We start from the raw sequence: 18,718 nt of genomic DNA on the forward strand, positions 1-18,718 counted from the left end.
AGCTGTAGCTGGTAGTTGATATCACAATAACATCTACATTCAACGTGTGTCAGCAGGCAAAGTAAAAGTATTTTCAATTCTTGATATACTATATTATTATTATTATTGTTATTTATATTAACAATACTAATACCAATATCTATTTGTGGTTTCATGGATCATGATGAAACAACTTTCATTTCACTGCTACTATGGAAACTCCCTGTGGGGAACTCCCACTATTTGCTTTTATAAAAGACCAGGGAGCTGCTGGCTCAGTCAGACCAAGCCCTGTCAGGCAGCCATTAGCTCTGATAAAGCCTTCGAGGTCCAAGCCTGCAGATGAGTGTCAAAGTTAATATGATCAGACGACTGTCCAAGATTCTGAGGAGCGACAGCCTAAAACCTTTAATAGAAAACAACAACAACAACAACATCCTCCATGACGGTAAGAGTCTTATTATCGCAGGGCGTGTTTCATTTGAATAGTGAGCTTCTTTTCTTTTAGACTGTTTTCTGTGTTGTTCTCTTCCCTAAAAACAAATGCACAGGAGTGTTTGGTAAAAGGCCTTTTAACCTCCTTAGACTCTGCACCTTATTATGGGATGTTACTTTATAAAGCGACAAAACAATGGATCTGTTGTACTGTTTGTTAACTGTTTTTCTACTTCCTGTTCAAAGACAGTGCTTACTGTCATACTAAGATCTTATTAACCATCAGAGTCTTGGAGAAATGAAAAGTGCATCAAAAAATCCAAAGCTCTGCTCTGAGGCGGTTAAAGAAAAGACAGTTAAAAAGCAGAAAGTACGTGGATCAACACTGAGCTGCAGGGGCCAAACTAATGTGTCGGAGCAGAGTTTAGTTAAAACTGTAGTCCTGGTTTAACTGGATTACACCGGATCATGTTGATCATGTCATGCATACCATGGATTCCCAGCGGTTAGCCTCAAAGCCAACATGCAACAATGACAATGTTAATGCACTGGTAATGTACTGGTAGTAGGTATAATGTTTACTATGTTTACCACTTTAGCATAGCTTGCTAACATGCTAAGATATGCCAATTAGCATGGGAATATCATTAGTTTAGAACATTTCATGGGAAACCATTTAATTAATTCCAGAGTGGGGAGATTTACTGTAAAGTTTGTATCTGTCAAAAGGATTCATCGTCTGGGAACCCAAATGTCTAGAACAGGATATTAAAACAGCAGCTGCGGTGATCTGACTTAAATGTACCTTTCATAGGATATGACATGGAAGGTAACGGGTACAATGGCCCTATGGCTCCGGGAATCTTCAGCCTCGAGGAGGAAAAGTGTCCACAGCCTCAGGTGATCAGTCTCCAGGATCTGGCTGAAATTCTTCAAGTGGCCCCTGATGCCGTGTCCTGCAGCAGCTCTGACAACGAGGAGCAGGTGTGTTTGATAGTACCGCCTGAGCCAACACAGAAGAACCGAAAACAGGTTGTTCACCTCATGCAAATATCTGCGATGCAGCATTTCCCAAAGCCACCGGCAGATCTGAACCAGAACCTCATGGAGCACCTAGAGGAAATGCACAAAGCCATGTTCAATGAACTTGTGAGGCTGGGTCCGCTCTTGGACTCTCTGGGGTTGACAGAATGTCTGATTGAGTGCTATCACTGTCAGATGTTCACCCACCTGGATAACCTGCTCCCTAACATCAGCTCCGCACAGAATTTCTTTCTGCTGATGGACTGGGTCCAGAAAGTGTATCAGAGGTATGTGTCACGCTCTTGTCTTTACATGAACCATTAGATGTTAAAACTTAGATTTTAATTCCTCAGATTAAACAAAGGTAGCCGAGGCAGATGGCCGCCCAAACTGAGCCCGGTTCTGCTGGAGCTTTTTTCTCCCGTTAAAGGCAGTTTTGTAAAGTCCCTTGAGATGATACAAATAAAACTGAATTGAATTGAACAGTGAGCTTTGCCCCTGGTTCCTGTCTTTGTGCTATGCTAAGTTTTACATTACAGTTTCAATTTCAGTTACATTATTGGGGACTGGCGAGCATGTAAACACACACAATTGTTTTTTGTCACCTTCCATCACATCCAAAAAACAGATTAGATACAGAAGTGAAACACCAGGTCTGATGTTGGTATTTGTGGGACTTTTCCAGCCAGGAGCTGCTCGGTCACCCTGATTTTCAAGACCTGGATCTCATTAAGAAAGTCGACCCCCAGCTGCTCACAGCATGGCAGGCAAATGCCACGAAGCACCTCCTGGAAAAGGTCCAGGTAAGAGACTACATGTGCTATAAGCAAATAAAAGGTTAGAGGCAGTTCAAGGTCAAAATAACTGCTGGTGCAGTCTAGTGCCGGTTAAAGTTCATGAGGCCCAGCTAAAACTGAGCCAGTCCAACATCACCAGTGCAAACAGTTCCCAAATCCTCCCAAACACTTTCAGTTTCCGACTGGATGTTACGACATATTTGTCTTGATTTGTCCACAGGAGGAGGTCAGAAAGTCTCTGGAGAACATCCTGCAGAACGAGAGGACTCAAGAACGTTGTGACACTGAGGAAGATTACGTTGGACTGTATGTGGACACTATTCAGGTAATTAGCAAAAGTGAAGAAAAACTATTAGTGTGGTAATAACTGATTTATCTGCATTTTACCTGCGTTTTACCTCTTTTCTGTCTGTCTGCTCAGTGCGTTGCTGCCATGCCCAACTATGCACTGAAGATCAGCTCACAACTGTCCGATCAAGTGCAGGAGGTTTGTTTCCAGCAGCTGCTGATCTTTGTAAAGAGGTGAGACCTATTTCCACCCAAACTCAACACTGAAACATAACTTTCACTTTGAGATTTGATTACATCTCATTTTGCCCAGCAGTCAGACTCTTGATGTGAAACTGTTTTGGCTGCATCTTCTCTTTGGTTTGCAGGTACTCTACAGAGCAGACCAACTCTCTTGAGAGAAAAGCAAAGATGGACAAACCACAAACGATACACTTCTTCAAGACCTTGAAAACCTGTAAAGAACTCAAGTGAGTATTTGAAGACGATTATCTCAGTCAATTACTGAATAATTTCGGTTCAAATTTGTCATTTTCACACGTGGTTCATGATGTTTCCTCTCAGGCAGCACTTTGAGCCTGAAGGCGAAGGCATCAGAACTTCCCTTCTCAAAGGAACTGCTGAAACACTTGAAGTCATGGAGACCTTTACTGTGAAACTCCTGATGGACACAGCAGCCAAGATGACAGAGGTACAGTAGATGCTCAACCTAAACACACTGCACTTTAGAAGGACTCTGGGATTTCTGCATATGTTCAGATGAAGTGTAAATGTGGATTCCAACAACAGTAATACGTTTTAATGTGTTCCATCACACAGAAGCACCTCAAGGCTTATTTCAAAACTCACAACAAGCAATTCTCCGTCTTCCTCGACGCACTAAAGAGTTTTTTCCCCGAGCCGACGTACTGTCAGGATGTACGAGAGGTAGGAATATTGGAGCTTTGCTGCATGATAGAGGGGAAGGTTTTGGTTCAAATGTTTAAAAACTGATGAAACATGTTTGCATGTGTCTCTCAGACAGTGATGGGTGAAGCCTACGAGATCATCGTTCGTATTTACATCAAACGTCTCATCAAAACCAGAAAGAGAAATCTGAAGAAGCACTGGAGCCCTGATGCGGATGTTGGTGACACAGTCGCTAAGGATGCCCAGCTGCTTCATGACACCATCTTAGCCCTGGTGAGTTTCATCTTTTGGTATTAACGTTTGGCTAAATATCTTCGCTTGTTTTGGCGTCTGTTCCCAACCTGGATGTGCCTGTTCTGTGTCAGGCTCCTGAAGTGCGGAACTGGAACCACCTGCTGCTGAACATCAAGGAGGTGCTGGACTGTACGAACACTGAGACAATAAAGATCCCGGTTGCAATCATGCAGCAAAAATGGCTCACAAACAGGTAAACTGAAGTTTCCTCACACATCTGGATTCAGTCTTGTTGCCGTGACCCTCAGTGCTGATGGTTAGAGGAAAGTTTTTCTAATCACAAACAGGGAAAACAGGTCAGAGTAACAAACTCAGGCTGTGGAGTCTGACATTTACCAGGCAGGTAGGGTCCGTGGAAAGTAGCTATCGAGTTGACAATGTTGACAAATTTGACAATGACTAAAAGTTTTCGCAGACACTTAGACACGACAATGTTTACTCCTCGGATGTTTGAAGGCCTGATGGGTAAAGATGCTCTGGGTTGTAGCCACGTGTTTAATTCATGAGAAACAGGACTGACAAAGGCTTCGCTATAGACGAGCTAACGTTAGCATGTGCGTAATGTCGCTGTGACGCATGATGGAGAGGTGCGGTTACGCACGGTTACGCGCGGTTGAAATGAGCAGGTAGCATGTCCGGTGTCCGGTAGCAGCTTTACAGGGGATCAGACACACTTCTCCTAAATCCCACCGCTTCACAAACACATGCAGTCAAACAGTGTGATGGAAAGTATCTTCTCAGTGCGCACCGACTGGCCCCAAACACCGCAGAGGGTGATCACAGTAAACAAGCTCGGCTGCGCTCAGCTCAGACCCGGAGCTTAATGTGCATCAAAGTCCTGCATGTCAACACAAACAAAGGTGTGACAGCAGGAATCCGACCTGTCTCTGCCTGTGCGCGCCAAAGCAACATCCGGGGTTTTCCTTTGGCAGCTTGGTCATAAAACTCATTAACGCGTTTCCGGTCTCGAATCCAAACGTTGCTGGTCTTGACGAGTGTAGGGTGTGTCGTGCGAACAGCGTTTAACACGTTTGAAGTGATATCTGAGGAACACCTGCTGAGAAAAGACTGAACCCAGAGGCAGCGCCATCTAGTGGAGTCATTTTGTAGCTAAAGTTAAAAACCTAGAGTTGAGTGTGGAATCTGAACTGCAGGGAAACTCAAAAATTAAAAAGTAAAATTAGTAGAAGTTCCCAAATTTATTTTTAATGTAAACACTGAATGGAACTGGGGGTTTTCTCCATGTTCTAAGACAAACAAGTGTCTTCCACAGTGCTGGTAGAGCACAGGAACGTCTGTGATGTCAGTGCTCCAGCTTGTTGGAAACGTCTGTGCTGTGGGTTGCATGTTCTTGAGTCCCTCATGAACAGCAGTTTAACTCTTCCTGGTGTTTCAGTCGCGAGGACCTGCTGCTCCTGCGGACCCTGCTGCAGTGGAAGGGGCTTTCTAGAAGGGATGTTAAGAAGGTACTGGCTGCCCTTCCTTCTGACCATCAGACCAGAGCCAGGTCCAGACCTTGGTACTGCTGTCTCAACTGTTACTGTGGACCACAGCTGTAAGAAGCCAACAGAACTGAACTGGTTCTTCAAACCACTCTGAGACTTTTCAGATCACTTCATTCCGTTACTGATTTCACATCTGAAGTCTGGTCTTAGACCTGAGATGCAAATTAGCCTTAGGCTGCTGAAAAGTATAAGTTTGTGCAGTTTTACCTTGTTGGCATTAAGGCTTCGTGTTTAAATGTGAATGTAAATAGAAATCAACATGAACTGTATTTCAGTGTATTGTACGTTTGCTCAGGTGAAGGCTCCTCTTTTGTCACCACAGCTGAAACCTCAGTGAACAAACCCAATGTACTGTGACTAAGGAGGAACTTAGACACACTGTGGGCTGCTCACACACCTTTAACACTAACTTTTGACTGTGTATGAAGTTAGATTTCCGTTCAGCGCGACTTGATTTAGAGGAATTTGTTTAGTCTAATGATCAAAACAACAAGCAAAAGCAGTTTAAAGCAGATCAGACACTTCCCTGATGTAAAGTTTTTATTTTATCAAGTGAATCTGCTTCTCAAATGCATATTTTTATGTTTCTTTTTTACTTTCATCTGCTCTGAAGGTACTAAAGGCTAAAATATGTCAAACTATAAAAATGCACTGCTCCATTACTACATCTTATCATAGGGAGATGTTCTCATTATTAAAATTATTTATTACATTTGAATTTATTTATATTAATAACAGACACTTCACAGTATTCACATAACAATGAATGTTTGTTCAGTCCAAAAATTTTTACTCTTCTATGTGAAATGCTGTGCACTTTATTTTTCTTTTTTTTCTGCATGAACAAAGGTGTAGACGTCCTTGAACCTTACGTTACATTACATGGGGTTTTTTGTACATTATTGGTTTACGGGTTTAAAATCCTTTTTAATTTCCAATGTCATATCTTCTGTTTTTATGTATTTTTGTACTGTCTTTGTCTGTGGTGATTCTTGGGAAACTCTTCTTACTTTGTCATTAATAAACTACGATTGAGTTAAACTACTGTGGATGTTTTTAGACGTGTTCATTGTACCAACAGTAAACGCCACTAGATGGAGACTAACATCACCTTAAATAATACAGTGCTCACGATGACGCTTTTTGGTGTGATGTTTACGGCACATTATGGCACTAGATGAGTAATGTTCTGCAGGGGGAATAAATGTTTGCACCACATTCAATAGCAAATCCAGATGTGAGACAAATGCCAAACTCAAGGGGGAGCTAGAGTAAAGAGGAACCAGTAAAGTGGGCAGTGAGAACCATGGATGTGTGTGCCAGGTCATCTAACTTCTTCTCAGATCTTTGAAGTGAAAATCTGGTCCTGAGGAGAAGGGTAAAAGGAAAAGCATCAAAATCAGTAGGATCCATCCACAGAAGTGCTCTGAGCCAAATGTTACCCTGATGTTGAGTAGTAATATTGACTGTATCACTGTAAACTCTGGATCACTAATGTTATCACTGTTCATCCTCTGAGCTGTGGTTTTCTTAATTTTGGCAACAATTCATCGTCCAAGAATCATGAAAACCTGTTTAACATTAAAAACCAAGTGGAGACATTTCAGTCTGGAGCAAAGTGGTGGACCGACATTACGTCCATTAGGGTCGGGATGCTAGAGTGGGTGAACTAATTAAGAGTTTTAACAAATGACTCATGTCAGACAGACATGCCCCAACCAGTGATTTAGAGTCTGTCTCAGCAGTGGACATGTCTCAGAACAGGAAAGTACTGGAGATTCCACTTACCAGATTCCAGTGTACAGTAACTGGTCAGCCTGGCTAATCCCAGGACAGACTTTTGGAAAGAGGTTTAAGGGAACTCACGCCTGCCAACTCTCTAAGGGAGCAAATGTGTAGCTGTCGCCCCTGACATCCTGCTCACATCCGTTTTTGTCTTTTAATATTCAGAGAGGAAAAAACACTGCATGCTGACAGTAATTTACAACACTGCCTCCTGTGTCTCCTTCCCCTTGGTCCAGAAATGGCCATGAGCAGCAGTCACTCAACAATATTAACCTGGAAACACCGGAGCTTAGTGTGCACACCCTCGATTCCCATTAGGTGGTGAATGATTTCCTGAAATTGTTCAAAACGGATTTGATGCCGGTGATCTTTGCATGTAAAACTTTGTTTGCATGTAATTGGTTTTAATAATCCCCAGTGAAGTGAAAATGATCACCGCTTGGAGCCAAGTCATGACCTCTGACCTCCCTGTGGGAACATTTTGTAATACATGGTGTTTTAACTGGGCAGCAGGACTTAAGGGAAGACAATCCCACTGGTCCAGACTAAAATACCTCACCGTCCTCACATTCAAGGCCTTCAGAGGATGAATATTAACTACTGTCATGCCAACACTTTATCTAATACTTTGGTTTATGATCAAATACCTGCAACCTACTGGCCCTTCCATCAGCTGGACATGTGCATGTACATCAACTTCCTTATCGCTTTAGCTTTTAAGTTCAATTAGCAAATGTCAGTGTAAAGCAAATGTAAAATATAGTTTCAGATTTTGAAGAAATCACCGTCAAATCACAGGTTTCAGCAAATTTATTTACAAACTTAAATATTTTGTACATCAGAAAATGCAAAACATGTAGAAATATCAGATTCAATGTTTGCCAGCACTGAAAACCAAACAGTGTTTTTATATAAAAAAATATACACATCCAAATACTGATCTGGGTTGTAGTTGCCTACAACACAGAAACAAAGACATCCAGCCGAGCGAGTGTTTCTAGCTGTGAAAAGCAGTTTTTACCCGCACTGAGATTAGTAATATATACACACAGACAGTAACTTCAGCACTCATCACTTTACAGGAGGGTTTCCCAGGATATTTCATCTGAATCGAGCTTCTTCTGCTGCGTCCACGTACACGCTCCCTCTGCACACACACTGACAGCAGCACCCACCCACTGAAACACTGTAGTTTATAATACTGTATAAATGCCCACATTAAAACCATCACAGGCGTGAGCGACTCATTTGACCTGGACTTTGGAGAAAAACAGAGGAGCCTTGCCGACACCGGTTCCATTCAAAGTGTCAGACAGAGAATCTTTGACAACTTTCCTGGCTTCCTTGGAGATGTTGGTCTTGAGCTTCAGCAGGGCTGAAACATGTTTTGTACTGTGGGAGAAACACGGGAAAGAAAAGGTTAAAAATCAACATTTTGATCTCGAGTAGCGTCAAGTTCTTTCTTGCAGAATCACAACATCAATACAGTCAATTATAGTGTGGAGGCAGAAATTCCCTGTTTTTCCCTATTACACAATACAGTAGTAGTGTATTCTGGGAAGTATGTTTAGTCACATTGTTGCTGAGACGGCAGAGGCCACTCATGTCTGACGCTAGCACCAGGAAATATGTAGTATAAAAGCTGGAATCACAGACTGTTTACTCTGACTGAGACCGGCCTTAAAAAAGACCTCGTCTCTCGCCTCAGACTGGACAGACAGACTTCCCATAAAAAGCTGCTCTCAGTTAACACTCTGCCACAGTTAACTGAATGACATTGTCTTGGAAAGTCCACCGGAAAACATGGAGCGTGCCGGGATGTAGCTCTGAACACGTTTGTTTTGGCTCAGTTCACTTCTCGTGTTTCATCCGAGCCTGAGCATCCGTTGATCTCTCTCCAGGAGAAGCACAATCACACATAAGACAAAACACCAAAGAGCAAAGGTTACCTGAGGTCAGGAAAAGCACTTCCCAGTAATGCGAAATGTATCTGTATTGCAGCAAGATCTTGGATTTTCAGCACTTCTCCGATACTAGTCAGGACTTCCTTCAGCCAGACCTCCCTTGATCCCTGAGGGGTCAGAGCAGTTACGTCAGTTCAGTCAAGGAGTTTCCTAAAGCTTTAATCTACAATCTACACACCCCGTGTGTTAGGGAGGAGTTTATCCTTGGTTGTCAATGGGGGGAGTTTTTTACTGGATTTTGGACACACATGGTCTTACAGTTACACACGTCACTGTTTCTGCAACTCAGAACTTTCCACATTAATGTCAAGTTTCAGAGTCATCCTGCTTTATGTTGCTGAGTTGATGGACTTAGACTTTCTCCGTCTATCACCAGGCCTGACTCTCCCATCTCCCCCTACACTAAATGTTGAATAGTTAATAGTTTGGTAGTTTTGTGTTCTATTCCGAAAATGATTACCCACTCCCAACCACATGAATATAAAAGTCAGTCTGACCCTTAACCAGATTTCTGCCAAAGCTGAGTTAAAATAAAACCAGATTAGATTTTAGAGCCGGTCCAGCTTCTCACCATTCTGCTCAGTAAATCGTGCAAACTCTCAGCGTTGTCTTTCACAGTCATGTAGGCCCTCAGCTGCAGATCTTTGTCCTTTAACTTGACATTGCCCTTCAGGAGCCTCTTTACATACTCCACTGTCACCTCCTGATGAAACTGGCTAATCAGCTCCTGCAACGAATCCAGTCATCAAACATTAAATCAGTAACATTAAAATGAAATCAGTCAGGGTGAAATATTCTTAATGACCTCAAAGATTAGCATCGTGGTCATGGCTCTGGAAGGAGGGTGTGAAACAGGCTTCATGCTTTCTTCTTCCTACCTGGTGACAGGATTCAGTCGAACCCTGAACATCCTGAATCTCCCTTTCGATGCTGATCAGCAGATTCTCAAACAGGGTCTTGTTCAGCCAGTCGCTGGTCCCCAGTTTCTTGTACAGTGGCTGCGTGAGGTAAAACATGACGCATTAGACACTAAATAATTGTTTATATCAATGTTTATACTGGTGTTGTACATAAAACTGACATTTGACATTATTTCCCTATAAATAACTTAATCAAACCAAAACAATGCACCCAAGATGAACAAAGCAATACAATTTCAATTATTTACTATTTCTCTGATGTTTGGTGCAGAAAGTCTATGTGTACGTGTGAGTACGTATCTGTGCTGTTTTCACAAAAGCGTCATAACAGGGAAGCAGTAAAATGAGCTAAATATGCTCATTAGTCATGGATAATAGTGTCTCTGGACTCACCTTGAGGACCCCGTGCACAGGGTTCAATAAATACACGTGGGCCGATTGTTTGGTGTCATCCAGAACACACAAACAGTTTGTCCGCACATCCTCTGGGAACAGGTGGCTCTTGTTAACCAGGACGTCCCTGCAGATGAGCCACATTCACTCAGTTAAACTCTCTGCTGTGCTGTTTTAATAATCAGAACCTGAGAACCAGGTCACAGCCGCTTGGTGTGAGAAACGTACCTGAACTGCTCGATACAGCCGAGGTACGACTTGATGATCGCCTTGCTGTTGGCTCTGTCTTGTTTAATGATGTTGTCTTGGAGGCTCCTGAACCTGCAGGAGTTTGGGTTTGAATAAAAACTGTTGATTTTCACGTTTCACTCTTTATGGTTTTGGTACCAGACAATATTAAATCAAAAATAGTCTCGTTACCTCTGCATTGAACCAGTCAGCTGGCAGGTTATACTCCGGGCCTTGTGCAGGTCTCCCACCACCTTTGCAGCTGAAGTCACCATACCATTGATGAGCTAAAGACAGGCCGAGGACACAAGTCATTACCAGCCTTTATATATATATATGTATATATATATATATATATCTATATATCTGAGAACTCAAGGACACAAAAACAGGCAAACACAAGGAACTGTTGGAACCAGGTTTCCCCCTGCTCTGACAGCTGCTGACTTCTATTAATAATTAAAAATTCCTGTTAATACTGGAAAATATTGTTTTTCCTTGACTTTGCATGTCCAAAAACAGCAGATCATGGTTGGACTGTCACTGAATAAACATTTCATGTTAGTGATTTCAATAAAAATGATTAATGCACAGTCTGATAGTCTGACACAGCAGCAGACCAATGCATTTTGTTAGGATCAATGAATTTAACGCAACATAACAGAAATGTTATGTGATTTTGCTCATTGTGGGCATCAAAACAAGTGGTTTAATTCAATTATCTATTCACAGCTGTTGGAGCCTGACACGATCATTCATGTGGTGTCTGGGTCCACCTGCTGAGTCTCAGCCCAGTGTTCCCTCAGTTTGAGCTCTGGGTTTGGTCTCCACCACCTCCTGAGGCAAATCTCTGGCTCTGTAGCTGCTAAATGCTCCACTATCGTCACCAGCTGGTCTCTGACTGTGTCTGTCTGTGGTTTGCTGCTGAGCAGGTAGTGGACAGTGGCTTTTTACTGCTTTAATAATGAAAATGAAGCTATGGAGAATCTAAACAGTTGGACGGTGGAGGAGCTGCAGATTCAGATAATAGTTCTAGCCTTTGTTAAGTCGTGTACTGATTCTGTACCTGGATGATGTCGTAGGCCACAGGACTGACGTAGGAGCCGTACTCTCTTTCCGGCTCCTCTCCGTTTTTCCACTTCTGCTCTGCATCCTCCAGGACACGGTTGGTGTAAGTCATCAACTCATTCTGAACACAAAGAGCATGCACTTATTAGTTTCACTTGACACAGCCTGTCATAGCAAATAGAAATGTCATAACATTAAGAGGGACTAGTCCCTGCTCACAATTTGATATTTACTGTTTAGAGGTGAAACTGTGGTGTTTGAGATTAAGATCTGGAGCCACAAAAACATCAGGAGACCATGAAACACCAAGTGTTGGTGAGATATCTCACTCCGAGCTAAAGAGTTTACAGACAAACATCAGGATTGTTTGCTCGAGGAAAAGTATGAAATAAAAGGTAAGCTCTGGTCACCTGCTGTCGGGTCAGGTACTGTTCCTCCAGTGGGTCCAGTAAAGTCTGAGGCAGCAGCTTCCCCAGCTCTTCAGTACAGATGTTGCTGGCCAGCTGTGGCTTTTGAAGGATTCTGACAGAGAGCAGGAATCACAACGTTACCTTTTATTAAAACTCTAGAAACAGGCAGAAAGGATCATTGTATTGTAAATATACAGTAAATTCTGTGTTTGTGTCAGGAAGCATGAAAGTATGAGTTTCTTTTTCACTTTAACTGATTTCCCTTCATCTGTTCATCTGTGACTTTCAAAACAAAACAAGTACAGGCAACAACTTGCCATTTTCAACAAAATGTGTGACACAGAGTGTAGTCGTAGAACCAGAACCAGTAGGAAACTGGAAAACACAGCACAATCTGTTTTTTGCAGCTGGTGAATTTTGGGTGCAGAACTACAGGGTTTGAGGCTGGGGCCTCCATTTCCAAAACGTTACGCAATTTTAGTTTGAGCAACTTTTTCCATGAACCAGCTTGCTTCCTCATTAATTTCACAACAATTCAGATTCTGATAGAAAATGAGATGGATATGTTTTTCCAGATGTGGAGTGAGAGAATCAAGGCCTCTGGTTCTCTTGTCCTAAAGTACCCAAGGTTGATCCTCTGGGGAGCATGAAGAAGCTCAGGTTCATGGATCTGCCTGTCAGACTGTAACATTTCTTCAGTGCAGATAGACATAAACTGAATTCATGACTTACTGTGGATAATACTCGTTCACCCAGCGCAGGAGGAAAGTGCAGTCCTTGTCACCCAGACCAAAGTCTGCGATCTTTCTGAATCTGGCGCTGAAGATCTGGTGATACATCCTGGCATAAAAATTACAGATGTCCATCTCTGGTGGGTAGCAGCTCTTCACTACCTCCACCACCGTCAGCAGGTCCTCCTTCAGCTGCCTGCCCATGCTGTGGATGTCAGCCTGCACAGACGACTGCTCGGTGAGCTCCGCGGGGGGCGTCGAGGGGTTGTCCATACGCTCCGTCACCAAGACGCGGAGCGTTGAGTCATGGAGTTCTTTCCAGCTGTTGCACCTCCAGGCTGGGATTGTCTGATGTCTCTTTTTCCACAGCTGGTCCTGCTTCTCCTCGAGGCAGATGGCGTCCACAGCAGACCTCAGAGCCTCAACGTTGGCGTCTCCTGAGCTGAGAGACAGACTCTGCAGTAGAGACTGACGCACGAGGCTCTGTAGGTCTCTGTAGTCTGCAGCAAGTTTGTTTTCTTCTTCCTCATGATGTTTAAGCGTATCTTCCCCTGTTGACGCCTCGAAGAGACGCTCCTCTCTCTGTATCAGCATCTGGCTGGCCTCGTGTAAGTGGCACTGATTAAGGTTTTGTTCGAATGTGATGGTCACTGAGGGAGAAAAGCAGAAAAGATCAGGCTTTTTTTAAAAAACTGCTCTAGATGTTCAAGGCATCTAAACATATCTGCAATTTCACTTATCTTTGACTATAAGAATGTAAATATAACTCTTCATGTTTGGGCTGTCCTACTTCCACACTGTGTTTAAGCTCTAGCCACAGATCTTCAATTAGTTTCAGCTGGGGTAAGTTTTTCCAAAAGTTCCATGTGGTCCTTATTAAAATTCCAGAAATTAGAAATGCTCTGAATTATGAGCCTGTTGTAGAAGCCAGCACAACATCGGCATCCAGAATTTATCACTGACATTAGGATTTTAAAGAGACAGGCACACGCTTAGTTGCATTTACCAGAGCAGTGAAATAACTTTAGTGGCTGCAGCCCCAAACAAACAAAGCAGGATTGTTGTAACGTTAAACTGTTTCTCACCTTTTGGAGGGTCCTCATCCCCGGGTGGATGGGCTCCATCCGTGGTAGGCTGGTTGTTGTTGACACCATTCTGGCCTCTTTTCCACAACCGGGAGAAAATGTTGTACTTGGAGCCGTCGGTCTCCACAGAGTCTGAATGTGTCCTCATTGTTGTCGAGACCAACAGACAGGGTGGAGGTGCTTTAAAACCAGAGGAGAAATGTTAGTACTAGCTAGCATTTAATTTAATTATGTCAACTCTGTTTCTGAACTTTCTCAGTCTAAACAATGTCATTTTGTTTCATCTACATTTTTAACGAAAAGAAAGCTTAAAGGTTAGAGCTAATTTATCCAAGCAACAACACTAACAGTTCAACTTTGGCACTGAAAACAAAATAAGAACTGAAAAATAAAACACTAAATAAAAATAAAATAAAATAAATAAATGATAAAAATAAAATAAAAATAAAAAATGTATTTAAAATATTAAGATTTTCTGTTTTTGTTGATGTAAACTTATTTTTTTCAGTGACAATCTTCTAATGTCCAGTTAATGTCAGTGTTTTTCAGTGCCAACGTTTGTTTTGGCTCTGAGGGGCGGGGCTAAGGCTTGTGGTTACTACATATTCTGCATATAATTGACATATTAAGGAACAAACAGCACGGTTCATACCACTATACCATAAGCATCATCAGATAGTTTCTGCTGGTACGAATGTTACTGTGCACATTCTAATTTCCATTCTGAGCAGTGAAAATACAAATTTGACTGGGAGAGATGCCATTAAAATATAGTAGTGTGGTTCTTTTACGATAAAATGTCGACTTCAGCTGCACAGTTAGCGTCGCCAAAACAGTGACAGAAATCCATCTATTTTCTATACCCGCTTTTTCCTGTACCAGGGTCATGGGGATCTGCTGGAGCCTGTCCCAGCTCTCCCTTGGGTGGAAGGCAGGGAAGTGACAGAAATCCCCCCCAAAAAAACAACAAAAAAAAACTTTGGCATTGAAAAAAAGATTTACATCACCAAAAACTGAAAAGATTGTAATAATTTTCAGTATTAATACTTTTTTCAATGCCAGTATTTTATTTTTCAGTTCTGAGTTTGTCTTCAGTGCCAAAGTTGAATTGTCACTGTTGTGGCTCCACACCCATGCACCCTTCCACTGCCGTTTTTAAGCTAAAACCCTAACGAACATATTTAAGCTTATTTGGTGTCAAAGTAAAATTAAGGCTAAACAGGTAATAATTTGATCAACCAAAAGTGAATAAACACAACAAATAGAATCACCAACAGTTAAACAAGAGAGTCGACACATCTCCTATGTGTGATCATTATCCTTACAGCAGAATAGAGATAAAAACACATTATACAATAAAATAAGTAGTTCAAGAATCAAATAAAATAATGCTTAGAACAAAAGTTTTAAGCAAAGTTTCAGCCTTTCTCTAAACATAAACTTTAACAGTAACTGGAATGTGAGGTAGCTTTTTTAGAGTAAATAAAATAATCACATGGTCAAAGCAAATATCTGTTTAATCCAGTAGATTCTCTGTTTACTCACCGAAAGATCACAGATCCTGATCTGTTAGAAAAGTAGAGCTGCTGGGAGTGTGAGGGCTTTTATAGCCTCAAAAGCTCCTCCTGCGCTTCCATCTGTGGAAATTCCACACACCCACGAGCTGGTGTGCATGTGTGGTGTCGCTATAGAGCTGAATGTGAAATGTCTCTTCAGCCTAGACCGCGAAGATTCCCTGACATTTCCTCTAGAGCCACTAACAGACATTCAAAGCGACGGGCAGCTTCTTTCTACCGAGTCATGTTTTCATCTTTCCATATTTAGAACAGTGTAGTTGTTTACTACCCAGATCCCCATTACAGTTTTGATGCTGTGCAGGGCTGGACCTCACCATTATTTTCATCAGCTGGAAACAAATTTCTTATCTGAGCAATAAAACATCAGAAAACTGAAAAATGATTCAATTCTAACACTCAAAACCATAAAGATCCACAATTTAACATCAGGGGAAAAACTGCAAATATTTGAGAAGTTGGTCCATCAAGTCTTTGGAATTTTTTTGTTTACACACCAAAACAAATAATAAATGATCAAACCTGTTGTTGATTGATTTAATGATTAACTGACAAGTATTTGCAGCTCTACATGTGGTGAACATCACAGTGTCAGTGTGGCTCCAGACCAAAGTCTTTCCTCAGCTGGACCATAATCACTGGGACACTGTTGTGCCATAAATCACAGCTTCTTTTTTGGGAGGCTCTGGTAAACAAGATGTTTACTGTTTATTATAGTCTGACCTTTGTTTTATTCACGTTTGGCCAACACATGTTTTCATACCAACCCAGCGTAAAGTAGCACTCACCTTCTTTTCTGCAGCATCTGAAGGGGAAACAGCCACAAAGTGTAGAACTCATGTTTTCTGAAGGCTACAGGTGAAAAACTTCCGTCTTCTGTGCAGCAGGTTAAACTCTGAACTGAGAATATGATGTAAATAACATTTGATGTCAGGATGTTGGTGAAGTCACTGTGACCGCCTCCGCTCTGCTTTCCATTTAGGCGCTATAGGCCCATTTCCTCTGACTGTTTACGTCTACAAGGTGAGAATGAATACATGAGTAGTTTCACATGTGCAGCTTAAAATGTCTGTAGCCTGCAGCAAGTTGGTCTTTCTTGTGATATTTAAGTGTCTGTCTCACCGTGAACAGACGGCCCTCGCTCTCTATCAGCATCTGGCCTCCTGTTAGCATCATTGATTAGGGTCACTGAGGCACCAGAGCAAAGATAGACATCTAAACAAATTTAAGGCTCCCCACTGCAACTGTGTGAATATACAAAAGTGAATATAGCTCCTCCTGCGGATGACTCCATGTGTTAGCTCAGCTGAGTCATAAATTCACATATTCAGCTGCTTCATGTTTCAACAGGACATATATCCTGTTGTTTCATAAAACAACTGCCTCATCAATAATTTTACGTTTAGAATAAATCTCCAAAGCTGAATGTGGTTCCTCCCACAAAGAGTTTGCAAATTATCCAGGACCGAGCAGGTGCTCACAAAAAGAGAAGTCCAAAGAGTGTTACGGTTTAAGGTTTGTTTCAAAACCACAAGGACTTTCATATCTAAAATGCTCTTAAACCACCTCGCTGGTTTACAAAAAGCCACTGTGGTTTCTGGCACTTCTTTTATCTGAAGCAGACCTGACTTTAAAGCTACTGCTCACTCCAACAGGTGCAACAAAGAAGATTTTCCTGCTCCTGAACTCAACCTGACCAAAATAAATCCGACCTGACAGATCTGACCTGTAGCTGCAGGTCTTGGAAAGTCCAGATGTTGCTGCCGTATAAACTAAAGATTAACTGCTGTGACAGTGGGAGGATGTTCAGTCATTTTGCTCGAGTGTCATCAGATCTGAAGAAAACACGAGCACTTTCCCTGCTCCTGTAGCTGAGAAACCCATAGGTTTATAATGTGCAAGTGTCTGAGGAAGAATCATCTCTGCTGCCTTCCTATCATGCTGCTGTGAAACAGGCTTCACACCGAATGTCCTGTGATGTTAACGGTGTTCAAACATCTTAAAAAGTCCCACATTTGGAGTCAGGATGTGTTTAGTGTAGCTCAGCATCAGCATCCATCCCTCCATCAGATATACTGCTTGTCCTGTAGAGGGTCCCATCATCTCCAAAGCTAATGGACTCACTTTATTTCATTTGTTCACTGTGCACAGCATCACCTCAGCCCCAGGTCTGCTCATGGCCTCTCTGAGCCTTTGAATAGCTCTCAGGATGTTTCCCTGCATCTGAAAGCTCTGCATCAACATAGTTTATTGTATTTTCATACATTTGGACCCTAAGGCCTCAACTTTGAACTTATTAGGCCCGAGCAAGGACCGAGGTCCCAGCGCAGGGACTATTATAATCGCTCAATGGGCAAGGGATGAAGAAGCGTTTACAGCCTTATTTGACCCCCTGAACGTGTGTGAAAACTCACCAAAATTTGCACCCCCCTCAGAATCGCGTCACAATTTGATATTTTATGGGTTTCATAAACGATCTCAAAAGAATGGCTCTGCGGCGCCCCCGACAGAGGTCGAGATACATTGGGCCTATGGGAGGTCATGTGACACTTTTTTCATCGTACAGTCGCAAAACCTGGCACACATCTTCTTCATGTCAGGCCAGGCAAAAAAGCTTATTGTGTCCCGGTCGTGTGACCGACAGGAAGTCCACCAGCTGGGGGTTTATCTTGAGGTCATTGAGTTCGTTGATTTTGCTCACCTCGTATTCTTTCGAACTCCTCCTTGGGCTTTTGACCGATCGAGCTCATTTTTGGCCAGCGTCACCTAGACCCATGGGGCTGCAAAAGTTATCCAAATTCTTTGAATAAGTATTACGGTTTTCCTTTGGCGGGCGCGGCAATTTGGCCTAGGCTTTTGGCTCGCCGCCGTTTCTTCAACTTGTAATAACTCTCACACGCATTGTCGGATTGGAATCGGACCAATTGATAAATTGTAGTCCCTGCCGCCCTGGACCCATCTGATTAAACTAAATCCAAATAGGCCATATAGCGCCCCCTGTATAACGATTTGAAAATTGCCATTCAAACCAAAGCATGTCCAGCTTTTGTCAGAACGGTACCAGATTTGGCACAGACCTCCGTGGGGGTCCAGTGAAGGACGTGGTCTACTTGGGGGGGTGTGGGGGGGGCGGATAGCGCCCCCTATGTACTTGCACTTACTTTGTCAGAACTGTATCAAATTTGGCACAGACCTCCGTGGGGGTCCACTGAATGACGTGGTCTATTTGGGGGGGGTGTGGGGGGGTGCGGATGGCGCCCCCTATGTACTTGCATGTACTTTGCCGGAACTGTACCGAATTTGGCACAGACCTCCGTGGGGGTCCGCTGA

At 42.6% G+C, this 18,718-nt stretch overlaps 2 protein-coding genes across 3 annotated transcripts; one reads left to right on the forward strand and one right to left on the reverse strand.

Annotated features, from left to right (window-relative positions):
* The first annotated feature begins 272 nt into the window (after positions 1–272).
* On the forward strand, positions 273–6,218 carry LOC113137170 (exocyst complex component 3-like protein 4). Its single transcript, XM_026319054.1, has 11 exons — positions 273–427; positions 1,229–1,724; positions 2,123–2,240; positions 2,455–2,559; positions 2,656–2,756; positions 2,891–2,992; positions 3,087–3,213; positions 3,342–3,449; positions 3,543–3,704; positions 3,797–3,918; positions 5,122–6,218. Exons 1-11 carry the CDS (start codon positions 322–324, stop codon positions 5,282–5,284), a joined length of 1,710 nt encoding a protein of 569 aa, XP_026174839.1. The 5' UTR covers positions 273–321; the 3' UTR covers positions 5,285–6,218.
* Positions 6,219–7,810: 1,592 nt separating this feature from the next.
* Positions 7,811–16,284, reverse strand: LOC113130806 (tumor necrosis factor alpha-induced protein 2). Of its 2 annotated transcripts, none has more exons than XM_026307677.1 (12): positions 16,177–16,284; positions 13,815–13,994; positions 12,731–13,379; positions 11,999–12,110; positions 11,587–11,709; positions 10,713–10,807; positions 10,521–10,613; positions 10,293–10,419; positions 9,858–9,977; positions 9,551–9,706; positions 8,965–9,086; positions 7,811–8,407 (listed from the first exon to the last, which is right to left on the reverse strand). In XM_026307677.1, exons 1-12 carry the CDS (start codon positions 16,226–16,228, stop codon positions 8,260–8,262), a joined length of 1,977 nt encoding a protein of 658 aa, XP_026163462.1. In that variant the 5' UTR covers positions 16,229–16,284; the 3' UTR covers positions 7,811–8,259. The 2 variants fall into 2 exon arrangements, with proteins under 2 accessions (XP_026163462.1, XP_026163471.1); XM_026307686.2 differs by lacking the exon at positions 16,177–16,284 and adding an exon at positions 15,360–16,121.
* Positions 16,285–18,718: the final 2,434 nt, after the last annotated feature.

This window comes from Mastacembelus armatus, chromosome 22 (genome assembly GCF_900324485.2).
Source record: "Mastacembelus armatus chromosome 22, fMasArm1.2, whole genome shotgun sequence".
Classification (NCBI taxonomy): domain Eukaryota; kingdom Metazoa; phylum Chordata; class Actinopteri; order Synbranchiformes; family Mastacembelidae; genus Mastacembelus; species Mastacembelus armatus.

Excerpts from the sequence above, each read along its gene's own strand:
- LOC113130806 (XM_026307677.1), bottom strand. The coding sequence starts at position 16,228 with ATGAGTTCTACACTTTGTGGCTGTTTCCCCTTCAGATGCTGCAGAAAA. Across the intron at positions 13,995-16,176 it reads CAGATGCTGCAGAAAAGAAG|CACCTCCACCCTGTCTGTTG; the intron begins GTGAGTGCTACT and ends CTGGTTTTAAAG. Across the intron at positions 9,707-9,857 it reads CGACTGAATCCTGTCACCAG|GAGCTGATTAGCCAGTTTCA; the intron begins GTAGGAAGAAGA and ends GATTCGTTGCAG.
- LOC113137170 (XM_026319054.1), top strand. The coding sequence starts at position 322 with ATGAGTGTCAAAGTTAATATGATCAGACGACTGTCCAAGATTCTGAGG. Across the intron at positions 2,757-2,890 it reads CTGCTGATCTTTGTAAAGAG|GTACTCTACAGAGCAGACCA; the intron begins GTGAGACCTATT and ends TTTGGTTTGCAG. Across the intron at positions 3,214-3,341 it reads CAGCAGCCAAGATGACAGAG|AAGCACCTCAAGGCTTATTT; the intron begins GTACAGTAGATG and ends TCCATCACACAG.